The sequence below is a fragment of the Phyllostomus hastatus genome, unplaced genomic scaffold, assembly GCF_019186645.2.
Source record: "Phyllostomus hastatus isolate PE091 unplaced genomic scaffold, TTU_PhHast_1.1 phas_contig_209, whole genome shotgun sequence".
Taxonomy (NCBI): Eukaryota; Metazoa; Chordata; class Mammalia; order Chiroptera; family Phyllostomidae; genus Phyllostomus; species Phyllostomus hastatus.
This window is the reverse complement of record NW_025333735.1, coordinates 203,816-221,638: the sequence shown is the minus strand read 5'-3', so window position 1 is coordinate 221,638 and position 17,823 is coordinate 203,816. Positions and strand designations below refer to the sequence as shown.

Sequence of the window (17,823 nt, the reverse complement as noted above, 5' to 3'; positions counted from 1 at the left end):
TGGCTGCACATTTCCACCCCTCCTACCAGTCTGGATAAATGTTTCTTCTTTAACTCCTTGATTGTCAGAATTCCCTACAGTTGGATTTTCTGGCAGTTCTGGGTTTTGTTTTTTGTTTTGTTTTGTTTTTTTTGTTTTTAAATTGGTTGTTTCCTTCTTTTGGTCACATGAGGAGGCAAAGCATATCTACCTACACCTCCATCTTGACCTGAACCTCTCCCATTTGTAAAACCTAGGCATTCTTAACTGTAGGCCTGCTTTAACAAAAGACCATCAGCTGAGTAACTTAAAAAACAGAAATTTATTTCTCAAAGTTTTGGAGGCTAGGGACTTTGAGATAAGGTGCCAGCATGGTCTGAGTTCCAGTGATGGACCTCTTTGTGGTTTGCAAATGGCATCTTCTCACTGTATCCTGCAGTGACAGAGAGAGACCACCCTCAATACCTAAAAACTTACCAAAAGGCTCACTTTCAAATACCATCACATTATAGCTTCAACATGTGAATTTTAGGGAATACAAACATTGTTCATAGCAATATGTTATGTAGTTCTTTTATGAGCCTGTGTGAAACCTTATCTACCTTATATATCAGTTATCTACAAGAATATGTCACTTACAAAATCAACTTTTGGTGCGGCACATTTGTAATTTGGGGAATTCATTTACAACAGAGACCTTTCTTGCTGAATCCCAGCTAATGACTGTTACTTTGCCTGTTTCCTGATGTGTAAAATGTGGGTCATGTCTGTCTCAAAAGGTTATTTGAAATACTAATATGCATACATATATTTGTGTCTGTATAATTATACTATCATATATTTAAGTATGCATACGTCTATGGGGAGTCTAATGTAAGTGTTTATAGGTTTTTAAATTGCAAAAGCAATATAGCACAGCAGTTATTAAAGTAACTTTGGAATGGAACTGACTTACTAGATGTTTGACTTTGGGCAAGTTTCTTAACCTCTCTGTACCCTAGTTTTCTTTTATGTAAATGGGTGTATGTTTCTTATAGAGCTGTTTATGAGCATTAATGGGTTTATAAAGCACTTAGATCAGGACTTAATACCTTGTAAAGTAGTATATTAAAGATGAAATAGTATTATATTACATCAATATCTAGCATAGCACCTGTATTTTTATAAATTAATGAACAAATTATGTTTAAATGTTTCTGAACTAGTGATACTTTTAAAGAAGCATAAAACCAAATATGAAACATATTTGTTAAAATCAGTAAGTTACATCATCTCCTATTGCTGAGGAGTGAAGGAAACCCTGAAGTACAAAGGTTAAGTAATTTGCATTTTAGGCCATTTTCCAGTGATTAGCAAATTACTTAAAACCAAACTAGGTCTGGTATCCTAGTCTTCCAGCTTCCCTTTTTAAATAAACAAAGGACCTAGTGGGGATAAAACACAAAATATTATGAACTTCAATGTGAAAATTTTTAGTTACATGATTGAATTATTAGACATATTTCAACCATAATGGATTACCCAGAATAATTAGAGGGTTTTATTTGAAGTTTTTTGTTTTAAAATAGAAGCACCACAATATGCTTTATGAGAAGGCATGGATTTGAATTTTTGGTCTTCTTACATCCCTGCCACCATCAATGCCATATCGGTTAATTAATATCCTTGAAACAGTTTCCATTCTACTGAACACCATCATAATAGAAAACAAAATGTGATGGCTTTTTATGTGTATGCTTAGGTTATCACTAATTAATGCTACCATTATATTTGAAATACCATTAGTTCCATTTCCAGAGAATTACTTCAATGGAATTTCTGTAATATTTGAATATGCGTTGACTCTAACTAATGAGGTAATGAGAGTTTCTTTTCATTGTCTACTATACTAGTCAAATTGATTTAATTTTAAAATAATAGTATTGCAAAAATGTTGGGTAGTGATCTAATTCAGCTTCACTTTCAATGTAGTCCTTTCTACAGCATACCTGGAAGATGGTCCTGCAAATCTACTTAAATATTTTCGTAGCTTGAATTTTTATATTATCTGGAAGCATAAGGAAATTACATTTAGGTGGCCTCAAGCTCATCTCCAACCCTATAATTCTTTATTTCTTTGAAAATATTAACTTCCAGTTTTAACCAGCAATTGGTCCTAGTAAGTAATTTTAACATCCTATTTAATTTACAGATTGCCCAAGAACTCCAGACACTCCCAGTAGTGACCCCCGTTGTTCAACTAGCAATAATAGATTGATGGCCTTACAAAAACAATTGGATATAGAGCTTAAAGTAAAACAAGGTGCAGAGAACATGATACAGATGTATTCAAATGGATCATCAAAGGTAAGTACAATAAACGTAAGTGTAGACAGTCAATCCCCATTATTCTCAGATTCCATAAGTGTAAACTCACCTACCCAATAGGATTTATTTGTAACCCAGACAACAGTACTCATAACACTTTCACAGGCATTAGTGGCCATATACAGAGGAGAAATAAATTTGAATTATCTGATACATATGTTCACAGCTGAGGATGTACAAGATGACACTCCACTTTCTTGCATAATCACTTATACTGTAAACCAGTGATTTTTCAACCAATATGCTGCAAGAATTTTAAAAACTTGCAACCTGACTGTTTAGTCAAGGGCACTGACCTCCTTTCCCTTAGGTTGTCCAATAAAAAGACAACAGCCAACACAATAGCCATCTCATGTAAATGAATCAAATTTATACCTATTTTTTTTTGTCAGATCAGCAAAAAAAAACAATAACTTTCGGTGTGCTGCGCAATTTTAGTAATTAATTTATATTTGCCATGAAATGAAAAGGCTGAAAAATTGCTGCTGTAAACAAGTATATTGTAGAACAGGTTGGAAAAAAAATGGTTTTTAAAATAGCTTATTTCTATTTAAACCCATCAAGAAAAAATTTTGGCTGAATGAGTAAAGGATACACAGGAACTCTTCATATTTGCAAGTTTTCTATAAATCTAAAATTGTTGTGAAAAAGTTCATTTTAGAACATTTAGGTTCTAATGAGTTTTCCATCACTTATATACAGGTTTTTAGAAAAGAACAAATGAAGAGATAAGACATTCTAGAATTAGTGATTGTTTGACTTGACCTGTGGGTTCTTAGGGAATCTGGTATGAGCATTTAACTCCTAATTGAAAATCAGTGTTGTAGAGAACAACTGTCGCCAATGCAAACATGTCCTTGTTCTGCAGTATAGCATGGAAGAAAAAATGTTGGGAACCACTAAAACAGATTATCATAAAGGTTCTTTCTAATCTCAAGTCCTATAGTTGTATAATTTCCAAAAAGTCTTAGAAAGGTAGATTTACTATAAAAGCCACCATTGGATTTTCATTTCAAATACTCATTTATTTCAAATATTCTTGCCTCTACAAATCAGTGTTTCTTCTACATTTTAACAGAAATTTGTTAAGTAATTTTAGAATAAAAGTTTAAGTGTTCTTCTTATTATTTCAGTTTAGGAAGAATTTGAAATTGGAGGTGAGGGGAGAATCTTTGTTTGGAGCCATGTACCATGCCTACCCACCCAAATGAAATTTGGGAAGATGCAGAAAAGAAAGAGTATATTATAAATAAGATTTTTTAATCTTAATTATGAAAATTAGATTTTATCCTGTGTTTCAAAGAATTTTAAATTATTTTTAGAGAAATACATTTATGATACATGATATGATATTTGATAGCATATTATGTCACTAAGTTTGAACATTTATTATGGAGTGGTAGAATTGGTTTTTCTGTGTTACTATTTTTAGTATTAATCTTTAGTGTCTTTTTAATCTTTATCAAACATTATTTTGGACTTCTTTTTAAGAGAAATATGTGACTGCACCATATTATGCAGATGTTTTAAAATTAAAATAACTCAGTTATCACCCTCTGGAGTAAGGTTTTTTAAATTTAGGGTTGATGAGTTAGATTGAGAGATTCATGAACTCGTTGAGTTTATAGGAGAAGTAAGTGTGGTGATGATAGATGAATGAATGAGAGAGCCATAGATTTCACCATATTCTCAAAGTGACTTGTAACACCACCCCCCTCCAAAATTGAGCAGGGTTATGGACAAATTAAAACAAATATATAACTTATGATAACTACAGTCCAAAATGAACAGGGCTATGAGCAGCCTGCTAAAACAAATAGATAATGTCCAATAGCTTTTATTTTTATTTTTATATTTTTAAAGATTTTATTTATTTATTTTTAGAGGACAGGAGGGAGACAGAAAAACATCAGCATGCGAGAGGCAACATCCATCGGTTGCCTCTCGTGCACTCTCAACTGGGGATCCAGACTGCAACCCAGGCATGTGCTCTGTCTGGGAATTGAACCGATGACCCTTTGGTTCACAGGTCAGCACTCAGTGCACTGAGCCACACCAGCCAGGGCCAGTAGCTTTTACTTTTAATTAGAAGATTCATTTATTTGAGAATGGCTCAGGTGGAGGTCCAAAGCATATTAACAGCTGCTGTAGTTTCTGAGGTAAGCCTGCTAGTTATTTCTGTCTAGATTGGGTTTTTTATCTTTAAACCTCCCAAGGAGTCATAGTATATCCTTGTGAGATTAAGGATGATTGTAAATTGAAGTTATATGGAATGTTAATTTATTCATTAAGGCCTGCCAGTATGATAGCAGTTATGGTGGACTATGAATATATTAAAGATAGTGCTTTACACATAGTAGGTACTCTAGAGATAGATATCCTGCTTTCAAAAGTCATACTATCTGAAAAGAAGATATCACATATAAATAATTACAATATATAATAGTGGTATGTACAAGTTACTTTAGAAGCATAGTAGAGTCACTTAGCTGCCTGAAGAAATCATGAAATTCTTAGTGTAAAGTTTTAAGTATGATTTGGAGTTTAAGAAGGAATTGCTTTGTAGGAATGGTGAGCTGGGTGAACCCAGTATGCAAGGTCTGTCCAGGAAGTATCCAGCCATGCAATATGAAAAATTGAGGCATTTGTTGAAGAAGATACAGGACACAAGAAACATTCCCTTCAAATATTCACTTTGGCACCTCACACAGTTCTCCCAGTTGCCATCAGATGCCCTGTCCTGTTTTCCTTAATCTCATCGTCTAAAATCTCTTCTCTTTCAAAGGTGATTTTAGTTTTGGGAAAATCCAGAAGTTGCAGGGCATCAGATCTGGGCTGTAGGGGCCACCTGGGTGATTTGATGTTTCACCAAAAAACTCTGCACGAGAGTGATCCACGAACTGGTGCACTGTCGTGATGAAGCTGCCAATTACCAGTTTGCCCATAGCTGTGGCCACTTTCACTGTATGCATCTCTCAGCCTGGAAGAGCATACTTGTGATGGACAATACCTTCCCAATCAAAAAACACAGTTAACGTGGTCTTAATCTTGCTGTAACTTTGCCACACGTTCTTCAGGCGTGGAGAACCAGGCGATTTCTATTGGGATAACTGAGCCTTTGTTTCTAGATCATAGCCATGGATCCATGAGTCATCTCTATTTATAACCTTCTTAAAGAAATCCCATTCATTGGTAGCAGTTTGAATCAAGTCATTAGCAACTGCAGCATGATGTTTCTTCTGCTCTGGTAGCAAAAGCAGTGGAATGAATTTTGCCACCACACATTTCATGCCAAGATCCTGTGTCAAAATCTCAGATACAGTAGTTTTTGAAATCCCCAGATCAGCTTGTAGTTTTTGCACTGTCAGTTGTGATCTTTGTTAATTACAGCTCATACACGATCAGCCTTCTTAGTTGTTCTCCTTGTTGTAGGCCTTCCAGAACATGGATCACTTTAAAGAGATTCTCGACCATCTTTAAAGCCTTTGTGCCACACTTTGCTTTGCACTGCATTCATTGCATTGTCCCTGAAAGCCTTCTAAATCATCCAAATAGTTTCTGCAGCGGAATGTTAAAGCTTAATGCAAAATTTGATGCAAATTCCTTGCTCCGTCATTTGGGATGTGATGGCCACACTGTACACATACTCACTCAATGGTGTCTACTACCCCCACTGACTAGTACAGTGAAGTCCTCATTGTTCATGCATGCATATTCCAGTCCACTCTCCTTGGCCACCAAGTTACATCTATGACAGGTAAACCATTCTTGATCTATTAACAATGGCTGGACATTTTCTGGGCAGATCTTGTGTATAGAGTAAGAAACCGTGGAGTACCATGGGTTGTTCTAAAAAATGGAAGTGGTTTAGTATGACTATAACAGAGGCCCTTGGCTTATTTCTTATCCAACATATCTGAGGGTGCATAGAATGTACTTGTAATAGTAACAATCATCAATTCTACCATTTTCAATGAGAGGCTATGCTCTTATGGGAGAACAAATCTGAATCTCCAGAAAGGAACATCTTATTTGAGAAAAGTCCTCTAGGTCATTTCAATAGGACTTTTTATTTCATTCTCTACTGGTAGAGCTTTCAGTGAGTAAGGTATAATGAGAGGTATGGCATATTTGAAAGGCAAACCAGATTATAAAGTACTTTGGGCAAAATTAAGCAGTTGAGATTTTATCTTACAAGATATGTAGAACTGTTGAAAGACTTTTAGCAGAGAAAATACATGATGAGATTTAAAGTTTACAAAGTTCACATCCTTCTTCAGACTGGGAGAATTAATTAGAGAAGATCAAGCATACAAGCAGCAAGTTTAAGTAGGCTTTTGTAGTAGTCCAGGTTAAACAGGCTTCATCCCTCTCGTAACAGCAATTAAAGCAAAGAAGACAGTCAAAACTCTTTAGATAGAATAAACATATGGTACCTGGATATGAGGAAGAAGTCAGAGTCAAGAATAATTCTTAGATTAGTTATGTGGACAGACTGGTAAATGGTTATGCTCTTCAGAACAATAGGTAATGTACCAGAGCATATGTAGAGACATGGATGATTAATTGTTTGACAGTAAACAGATATCTTCTGAACTCTGGTTACTGAATTCTGTATAACAAAATTATTACCCCAGTATATATTGTACCCAGAGTTGTTCTTTTGAGAGCTAAGTCACATATTATTACAATCCTGTTCAAAACTCTCCAATGGATTTCTAGTATGCTTGGGACAAAATCCAGAGTCCTTACTGTGACTCTGAAGTTCATACATGATTTATTTACCTTTTGCTATACCTTCTGATCTTTTCTTCTAGAACACTTTCATTCTTTCTCCTTACACACTAGCTATATTGGTTTCTTTGAATACCTTAAACATACCAAGCCTGCTCTTACCTCAGAGTGTTTGTGTCTGTGTCTCTGCCTGTGCCTATGTTATCTTTTTTCTCAAGAACTTTCATGGCTTCCTCTCACTTCAGTATGGTCTCTGCCTAGGTGCTACCTTTTTAGCTAGCTCTGTACAACAATCCTACTCAAAAGAGCAACCCCTGTCTCTCCTTATACCTTTCAGTGTATTACCACTACCTAAAGTTAAAATTTATTCCATCTATTTCTTTATCATCTGTTAACAGACTGTGAATTTCATGTCTCCAAGTAGCACCATTTGTTTTCAGAAAAATCTCTGAGGGCTTGATAAAGGCATATTGAAGAGATGTTTCCCATTCATATATTCAGATGGCAGACCAAGTTGTTTACCAAAATTTGGGGGGTCTTTCTAGCCTCTATCATTTTTTTTAATGTTTCCAAGTCTTTTCATACTTGCTTCTCACTTGCTTCTCACTTGCTTGAAAATACCTGACCATCTGTCCAGGCCTCCCTCTCTTCAACCTTTTAATCTTCATATATCCCAATCTTATCTGTATTAGTTAGCAGCCCATAAAACCTTTCTGATTTCCTTCAGGTAACATTGATCCTAGCTTCCTTTGAAGTGTTCTTTGGCTACTTCCAACATTTTGATGCATATAATAATCATCTGTATCTATCATATCAAACTTTAAGTTTTATAGGGTTGCATTGTAAGTGATTCATCTAATTATTAAATTAATAAGCTGATGAATTATTTTCACTGAATGTGACCACATCTGTAAATACGTGATGGAGAAATATAGTGTTGGTTGGTTTGTTTATTTCTGAAAGCTGTGTGTGTCGTGTAATTTATGATTTGTAAAATAAAAACAGTTTTTCGGATTCTCACCTGAGGATATATTTATTGATTTTAGAGAGAAAGGGAGGAAGAGGGAGGGAGAGAGAAAGAGAGAGACAGACAGACAAAGGGAGGAAGAGAAACATCTATGTGAGAGAGGAACATTGATCATTGCCTGCTATACATGCCCCAGCCAGAGACTGAACCTGCAACCTAGGTATGTACCCTGATCAGGGATCAACTACAACCTTTTGGTGCCAAGACAACAGTCCAATCAACTGAGCCACCTGGCCAGGGCAAAAATACCCTTTTATAAAATAAAAAAATATTTTATTACCTGAAAACATAAAATTTGTTAATTTAATTTATAATTGTAAAATATTATACATTCAGAAGAAAATATCAGACATTGTAGAATGTTAATTAACATTAGGTAACTACTTTATTAGGTTGAACCATGTGAAATTGCTCCTCAGAATTCACCAGATACTGGCATTTTCATATGGTACAACCTACTGTATGTAGAAAAACCCCAGTAGTTTTCTAATACATAAATGAGGTCATGTACTTTGGATCTACCTTATCTCTTACCTTAAACATATTAGGTGCTCAATAAAAAAATAAAGTGAATGCCTGAAAGCATAAGACCGACATGTCATAACTATAAATTGCTTCTGACAGGTAATATCCAATGTCAGTTTTAAACGTCTTCATCATACTTTGACATTTGTGCAGATCTTCAGAAATCTGTATGGGAAAATTCACTTACTTTTAAAATGAAATACATATGCTTTCCTTGTATTGAAATTGCATTGAAATAGTTAAGAAAGGAGTATTTCCAAAAGAATAAGTGACAGGACTAGTGTCATTTCACATAGTGATAAAATAATAAGAGGAGCTTAGTTGGAAAGTATAGTATTATATAAATAACTTACTTAATATTCATACTTTTACCTTAGAACTTCATTAAAATAAGATAATCATGATTTTTATTGCAGTAAAAGAAAACATTTTAATGCCAGTCATACGATAGGCAATATAATTTTAGTTTTATCTAATGTATAACAAAGCTCTATATTTTAGAGTGGAATTCCATTTATATATTCAAGAAATCTAAAGTTTGTAGAAGATACATAACTAATTTAAATTTACAAAGATAATAAGATTTGGGCCTAACTCTATCTGGTTGCAAAACATATATGTCCTATTAAATTAGGAGCTTTGAATTAGGAGATTCAATCTGATCTGGTTTCAGTGAAAAGTTACTTGAAATCCCCAGGTTTTCTGATGTTTCTAAACCTCAATAGGAGGAAAAATTAAAGAGAAAGATATTTCCATTTTAAATTTGGGATGTGAATAGGTGTATTCATAAAAGCATGTATAAGCATATATAAGTCACAACCAAAAACACCAAATTCAAGGTACTGTAGTATTCTTACTGGCAAAGCAGAAGTAATAAATATCGTGTGTGTGTGTGTGTGTGTGTGTGTACACTTCTTCATGGTGTAAATTAATATTTAAGAGACTTAGTAAACTATTTGAGTTTATTTCCTTGGTGTGAAATCTAAATACTTTATTTAATAAAGAACAAAATCAGCCTAGAAGTCCTTTCTTAAATGACTGACCTTGAGAGCAGGAAAGAAACAGACGACAAATTTATAAATTTGCAAACTGCTTTTTTCTCCACTGTGTATCAGTCTAACATAGTACACCTCAGCTTACTTTCTTCTTTTTCATTATATAATAGCAATATTGTCTCTCCCACCATATACATCTCCGTCCTGCACTTTATTCAGTGTCAAAGTATACTGTGTGTTTAATTTATTGAAGTAAGGCTGTGTATCTGATGCTTGTCTCTTTGCTTCCAACCTTGAGTCTCCTGGAAAATACAGATTGTATGTTATTTTATTTTATTTCCAAATTAATACTGACAGCCTTAGTAGTGATAAAAGTAGAGATGCTTAAATAATATTTAAAAATTGGTCTTTCTTGTGAAATAAGTGCTTCCTAACTTAGGCCCACTTTTATTTACCATTTGTGTGCGTGTTTGTATGTGTGTGTGTATTGAAGCCTACCAGATTTTGACAACTAATGTAACAGATAGCATTAACTTCTATCACTTGTTTCATATGGAACTTCTGAAGAAAATTTCTCTCTATTAGCTGTCTTTGGTTGCTCTAACAAACTACTACAAATTTAGTAGCTTAAAACAACACTAATTTATTGTGTTACAACCTTGTCATTGAGAATTCTGAAATGGATCTCACCGAGCTAAAATCAAGGTGTTGATAGAGCTGTGTTCCTTCTGGAAGATGTAGCAGAGAATTTATTCCCTTGTTCTTTCCAAGCTCTAGAGTCTGGCCCTCTTCATCTGGCTTGGAAGCCAACCACAGTGGTTTCATTTCTTCTCATTTTTCTCTTCATTTGTCATCCTCTTGCACCTTTAAGGACCCTTGAGATTACATTGGGCTCACCTCAGTAATCCAAAATAATCTCTTATGTTTTGAGGTTGGGTGATTAGTGACCTAATCTTCATTCCCATTTTGCCATGTAAGGTAACATATTCTGAAGGTTTCAGGATATGGACATCTATGGGTGGGTTATTATTTTGTCTACCACACTACTAAAATGGTAAGTGTTTTTGTGACTCTCTGTCAAGAATATTCACTGTTACTGAGGGACAATAGTAATCTGTTTCACTTAATTCAGGACCTTTCTTGAAGTCTTAATAGATGGCAAGTTTATTTATTCACTATAACTTCCACCATAGCTTTACGGAGAAGGTCCCATTTTTTGACATTCAAGAGTTTCTAAGTACCTTTCTCAATATCACCAGTGTCAAAAAAAAAGCTGTGTCCTGTTCCTTTATCAGAATTTAAAGGAACGCAAGTACTGTCTATAATTAGCTGTTTTTAAAATGTGCCAACATATGTGAAGCTCCATGAAAATGTAAGGTAATGGGAGAGGAAGAGATTTTCTAAAAATTTCAGGCTTAGTGACTGAGACATCCATCACATACAGCACTGCTAAATATGAGTGTTATTGACAATGTTATAGGAAAATTATTTGTATTCTTTGTAAAGCAAAGAAAGTTACAAATGTGAATTTGGATTTTTTAAAATAGTAATAAGACTTACTTGTTTTCTCTCAAATTGTCTTAAATAATGGAGTTGTTTTTCTCTTTTGTCACCCTATCTGCTTGATGGCTTTTTAAAGTAAATGTATCTACGTGTGTGTGTTTAAGTGTAGATAGATAGATAGTAGTGTTCACAGTATTCTTGTAACTCTTGTTTTTCCCTTGCTGATATAATTTGATCTTAGTTAGAAGATATGAAAATGCTTTGTCTCTTTATCTGCTTACCTTTTCAAACTTATTTTTAATAGGATCGGAAACTCCATGGCACAGCTCAGCAACTGCTCCAGGACAGCAAAACAAAAATAGAAGTGATACGAATGCAGATTCTTCAGGCAGTCCAGACCAATGAATTGGCTTTTGACAATGGTGATTAAAGAGAGATAAGTTGTCATTCTTATGGGCAGTATGGCATGAAGTAAATTTTATGTAAGAAAGATGCAGTGGTTTAAAATTGAAGAGGAGGCAGCAGGTGGCATTACACTTTTTTTCCTTGAGTTTTTAATCGGAGTTTTGTTCTAAAAGTCTCTATATCTCAACATTGTTATCTATTAAGTACTCTGTTTTAAGGACTAACTTCTAATGTTGTAAGGCTTCATTTTTTTAGAAATTTTAATTTTAATATTAAGAAATTTTAATACTAAAAACTGATGTAAATGATTCAATTAATTTTTTTTTTTCCTCTTCTAGCAAAACCTGTCATAAGTCCTCTTGAACTTCGGATGGAAGAATTAAGGCATCATTTTAGGATAGAGTTTGCAGTAGCAGAAGGTGCAAAGAATGTAATGAAATTACTTGGCTCAGGAAAAGTAACAGACAGAAAAGCACTTTCAGAAGTAATTTTAAATAAAAGTTTTAACTTAATAAATACATTACTCAAAGAATGTAGTTCTTTAAGTGACAACAATTGTCTTTTCTCTATTCAAGGCTCAAGCAAGATTTAATGAATCAAGTCAGAAGTTGGACCTTTTAAAGTATTCATTAGAACAAAGATTAAATGAACTTCCTAAGAATCATCCCAAAAGCAGTATCATCATTGAGGAGCTTTCACTAGTTGCATCACCAACACTAAGTCCACGTCAAAGTATGATATCTACACAAAATCAATATAGTACACTCTCCAAACCAGCAGCACTAACAGGTATGTAGCACATACATTCTGATTATTTTTGTTGTTTTTTTGGCTATGTTTGTCCTTGTTTAATAAATAAATTAAAACTACACACATATTTTTAACAATATTGTGGTAAGATACACATGACAAATTAATTATTTTAACCATTTAAAAAAATACAATTCAGAGGTAGCTAGTATATTTCTAATGTTGTATAACTATCACCACTGTCTAGGTAAAGAGCATTTTCATTATCCCAGAAGGAAATTCCATACCTATTACATAGTCACTTCTCAATCCCCTTTCCCCTCAGCTTCTGGTGACCACTATTGGCTTTTGTCTATATACGTTTGTCCTACATATTTCCTTTAAACAAAATTATGTATCCATGGCTTTTTGCATCTGGCTTCTTGCATTCAGTGTACTGTTTTCAAGGTTTTTGTTCTTGTAGCACGTATCAGAACTTCATTCTTGTTTATGGCTAAATAATATACCATTGTGTGGGTATGTACCAGATTTTGTTTATTCATTCATCAAATGATGAATGTTTAGTTTGTTTTCACCTTTTGACTGTGGTGAACCAGGGGCAAACACTAGCCATATTTTTGGGGGGGGGGGGGGCAACAAAAGGGCTTACTTCTGTTATTTTGTTACTTGTTTTCTATAAGTCTTAATTATTTTTTTCTGAATTCCTTTCTTTCATACTGCTTTCCTTTCTTTTTGAATTTTTCTACCTTACCTTTTAAATTTCCCTTCTTGTTTCCTTTTCTGTATATTTTTAGGTATTTAAGTTATTTTCTTTGGTGTTTATCCTGGTGCTTACAACCATCATCCTTAATTTATAACAGTCGTGTTTGGATTGATACCAAATTATTTTCAGTAGCCTACAAAAATTCTAATCTTATACAGCTATTTTTCCCTGTCTTTATACATCTTTATGCATTGTGTGTCCATTAGCACAGGTTATAATTATTCTGTTATGCATTTGTCCTTTAAGTCATAAAAGAAACAAAAAGAGTTAACAAACCAAAAATATAGTATTACTGGCTTTTATATTTACCTATGAAGTTAATTTTACTGGTGTTATTTTTATCCGATGTTAAGTTACTATCTAGTGTCCTCTCATTTTAATCTGAATGACTTCACATTTCTTCTAGGCAGGTCTACTTGGGACAGACTCCCTTGACTTTTGTGTATTTGAGAGTTTCTTAATTTCTGAAGGATAGTTTTACCATATGTATAATGCTTAGATGACAAGTTTTTATTTTATTCTTTCAGCGCTTTAAAAATGTCATCTCAGTTCCTTCTGGCCTTTATGCTTTCTGGTAAAAAATAGGCTTCTAATCTTACTGAGAATTTCTTGTAAGTGATGAGTTGCTTCTCTTTTGCTGCTTTCAGGACTCCCCATTGTCTTTGCTTTTACACTGTTCAATTATATTTCTCATAATGATCATCTCTTTTGAGTTTATCCTACTTAGATTCTTTCAACTTCTTCATGTGTAATCCATTTCTTTCATCAGATTTGGGAAGTTTCCAGCCATGATTTCATCACATACTCTTTCCGCTACATTCTCTTCTCTCCTGAGACTCCCATAATGTGTATGTTTGTATTTTTGATGTTATCCCAAAGGTTGCTTGGTCTCTGTTTCCCTTTATTGTTTATTTAAAATTTTTTTGATAACAAATGTTTATTGATGTACTGACATTTTAGGAGACCAGAGATCAGAAGCAAACACAAAAACAAGCATCAGGTTTCATAGATATCAGAAATTAAAAGCGTGAAGCAAGCAAACATCAAGAGTCAGAGTCTTCTCACCACCAAATTTCCATGAGCCCAGTTCACACACATGAATCATGTCTCTGCTTTGAACCACCAAGTTCTTTCCTAAATACCCAGCTTTAGTAGAGCGCCCCCCCCCCCCCCCCCCCCCAAAAAAAAGGCTCTCATAAAGGCTCTTAAACCAGGTGACAAATAGGAAATAGGTTAGGCCAATTGCAAACCACTTTTAATTCCATTAAGGTTTTGGTTTGGTTTTTAGATGATATTTATTTATTTATTTATTTATTTATTTATTTTTAGAGAGGGAAGCGGGGGAGAGGGGGAGGGAGAGAGAGAGAGAGAGAGAGAGAGAGAGAGAGAGAGAAACAAACAGAAACAGAAACATCAATGTGCAGTTGCTGAGGGTCATGGCCTGCAGCCCAGGCATGCACTCTGACTGGGAATCGAACCTGTGATACTTCAGTTCACAGCCTGCGCTCAATCCACTGAGCTATGCCAGCCAGGGCTTAATTCCATTGTTTTATTGATACCTCCTTTTGTTTTGCTTTTAATTAGGAGCATGTACATTTAGTGTTGTTATATCTTATTGATCAGTTTACTCATCATTATAAATATTTCCTTTCTTTCTAAAAGTACTCTTTGATGTGAAGCTTACTTTGTTATTAGTAGAATCATACCAGCCCTGGCTGGCGTAGTTCAGTGGATTGAGCACGGGCTGCAAACCAAAGTGTCACAGGTTCCGTTCCCAGTCAGGGTACATGCCTGGGTTGCAGGCCATGACCCCCAGCAACTGCACATTGATGTTTCTCTCTCTCTCTCTCTCTCTCTATCTCCCTCCCTCCCCTCTCTAAAAATAAATAAATAAAGTCTTTTTAAAAAATTAATTTATTTTTTTTAAAGTAGAATCATACCATCCTTCTCATGCATAAAGTAACCTACTGAATTTTCCCATTTTTAATTTTCCACCTGTTTGCTTTTTTAATTTAAAGTGAAATGTTTTATATCCATATATCATGTAGGTTACTCTTTTTATCTACGCTGAATATCTAATTTGAAGTTTTTAGTATATTGTAGTATTCCTTTTTTTTAACAGCTTTAGTTACATAGTCATCTCTCTATCCATTGGCAATTGGTTCCAGTACCCCCTACACATGCCAGAAGTCTATAGATGTTCAGATCTCCTATATAAAATGGTGTAGTATTTGCATAAAACCTCTAGATGCAGAGAGCCAACTGTATATATAAACAGCACATATTTGATGTGTAGTTTGAAAACTTTTGACATAGCAACCCCCAGAAGGTTTCATGTCTCCTTTATAAACCTTCCTATTACTATTATTTTTAATATATATTTAATTCTCTAGTGTTGATGTTTGAATAGCATATGTTCTTTTTTTTCTATTCTTTCCTGAACTTTGTAGTTGTTGAAACAAATGGCTGCTGTTATTCCATTTCATTTCTCATATAGCTTTTTAGTTATGCTTGTCTGTGTGTGTTTGTGTGTAGGTTTATTGCTTAATTTAGAGGTTCGGGTATTTATACTGAATTTATTGCCATCTCTGATCATAACATACTCTTACAAATCAGTTTAAGAAATTTTTCAGCCCTGGCTGGCGTAGCTCAGTGGATTGAGCGCGGGCTGGGAACCAAAGTGTCCCAGGTTCGATTCCCAGCCAGGGTACATTCCTGGGTTGCAGGCCATAAACCCCAGCAACCGCACATCGATGTTTCTCTCTCTCTCTCTCTATCGCCCTCCCTTCCCTCTCTAAAAATAAATAAATAAAATATTAAAAAAAAAGAAATTTTTGAAGACACATTTGCAAATCCTTCCTTGCCTCCCTTTCTTGTAGTAATATATTTTACTTATACAAATGCATCAGTAATCTACTTGTTAGTATTGGTTTTACTTTAAAGAGCTAAGAACTTTAAAGATACAGTATACTATTTTCAGAGTATTTTTCTCAGAAAAATAAACAAAACATTGCCTTTATATTTAGTGACCCTGTTATTCTTTTTTAACTTCTTGTTGCAATTTTCTGTTATAATTTTTCTTAGCTCATAAAATTTCTTTTGGCATTTATTGTATGAAGATGTGCTAGAGTTTAACTCTTTCACATTTTTCCTGTAGATTTCACCTTATTTTTAAAGAATATTACAGTGGATATAGATATCTCATTGTCCTTCAAAATGTGATTTTATGATTTTTCCTTTAAAATGTGATTTTATTATATTCTGGCTTCTGTATTTCTATTATGAGAAGTCATCTGAAATTGTTAATCAGTGTTTTTCTTCATGCGATGTCCCTCATTCCCCAGCAACTCCATTAATGTAGAATTATGTTTACATTTTTCTTTTCTTCCTCCTCCCCCCTCCCCTCCCTTCCCCTTCCCTTCCTTTTTTTTTTTTTCCTGCCCCTAAGACTGCATGGTTTCAAGTGACCTGCCTTCAAGTTTGCTGATTCTTCTGCGTGCTCAGCTATGTTGTTGAACCTCTGTAATAAACTTAAATATTTTAGTTATTATACTTTTCAACTTTGGGATTTCTGTCTGGGTCTCTTTATAAATTCTACGTATTTATTAACATTCTCTATTTTTTGAAATACCATTTTTTTTCCCCTTTGGTTTCCTTTAGGTCTTTGACTATATATGACAGTTGATATAAATTCTTTGTCTAATAAATCTAGTATCTTTGCTTCCTCAGAGACAGTTGTTCTTAATTTCTGCTTATCTTGTGCATCACCCATACTTTCTTATTTCTCTGCTTACCTCATAATTTTTTATTGAAGACTGTATATTATAAATATTGTGTAATTTCAGATGGCAGAATAGGGAACTGCTAAAAGCTCACTTCCTCCCATAATCACATCAGATTACAACTAAACTACTAAACAACTGTCATTGAGAACCACCCGAAGTCTGTCTCAAGAGAAGTACTATAACTAAGGACATACAGAAGAAACCACGTTGAGACTGGTAGGAGGGGCAGAGGCACAAAATGAGCTGATCCCACAATCACAAGTGGCAGTTAAAAATCATGGGGGATATTTTGGATGTGCAGGTCCCCCTTGTTGAATGAGGGATCCCAACCCCACACTAGGCCCCAAGTCCAGAGTTCTAGTGCTGGGAAGAGAAGTCTCTATAACTTCTAGCTGTGGAGAGCCGGTGAAGAGATTGCAGCTTAGTGAGGTGGAGGGCTTCTGGAGTCCCAGCCATTCCCCTTAAAGGGCCTGTGCATGGACTCAGTTGCTAATGGACTCACTCTCTTTAAGTTCCAGTGCTGGGGCCATAGCTGTAAAAGTGCCAGAAACAAATGAGAGGAACAGAATTGTCTGGCATTGGGGTATGAGCCAGAAGGGCAGCTTTCTCCCAAACAGAAGTGCTGTCAGAAGCCACTGTCCCTTTGGTGAACCCTCCCTTGATCCAGCCTCCATCTTCAGGTGGGAGCATTATCTGAGTCCCTATCAACCTACCTAACACCCTTTGCCCTGCTCCCTTGATTCCAGAAACCCTGCCTCATCCAACTTGCTGGCCAATTCAAGCCTCTTCCAGTCACTTTTCCATACAAATAGCCTGTATTGGATCATGTTATGGCCATTACTAAAATGACTTGACCTACAAGCCTAGGAAGCCCAGAGTCACCCCAACAAGATGAACCCATAGATTAATTAAAGTGATAAAGGTGACAGTTTCCAATCTAATTCCAAAGTTCAAGAGGTTATACAGTGTCCAACGGGTACACACATCCCA

The 17,823-nt window shown here is 34.9% G+C and overlaps 1 protein-coding gene across 1 annotated transcript in view; it reads left to right on the top strand.

Moving 5' to 3' along the window:
• PKN2 (protein kinase N2) overlaps positions 1–17,823 on the top strand; it is a 115,894-nt gene that overhangs the window by 51,970 nt on the left and 46,101 nt on the right. Inside the window, exons 3-6 of the mRNA XM_045835356.1 lie at positions 2,171–2,325; positions 11,435–11,552; positions 11,874–12,019; positions 12,111–12,324. Coding sequence (XP_045691312.1) covers positions 2,171–2,325; positions 11,435–11,552; positions 11,874–12,019; positions 12,111–12,324 — 633 coding nt within the window. The remainder of the gene's footprint in view (positions 1–2,170; positions 2,326–11,434; positions 11,553–11,873; positions 12,020–12,110; positions 12,325–17,823) is intronic.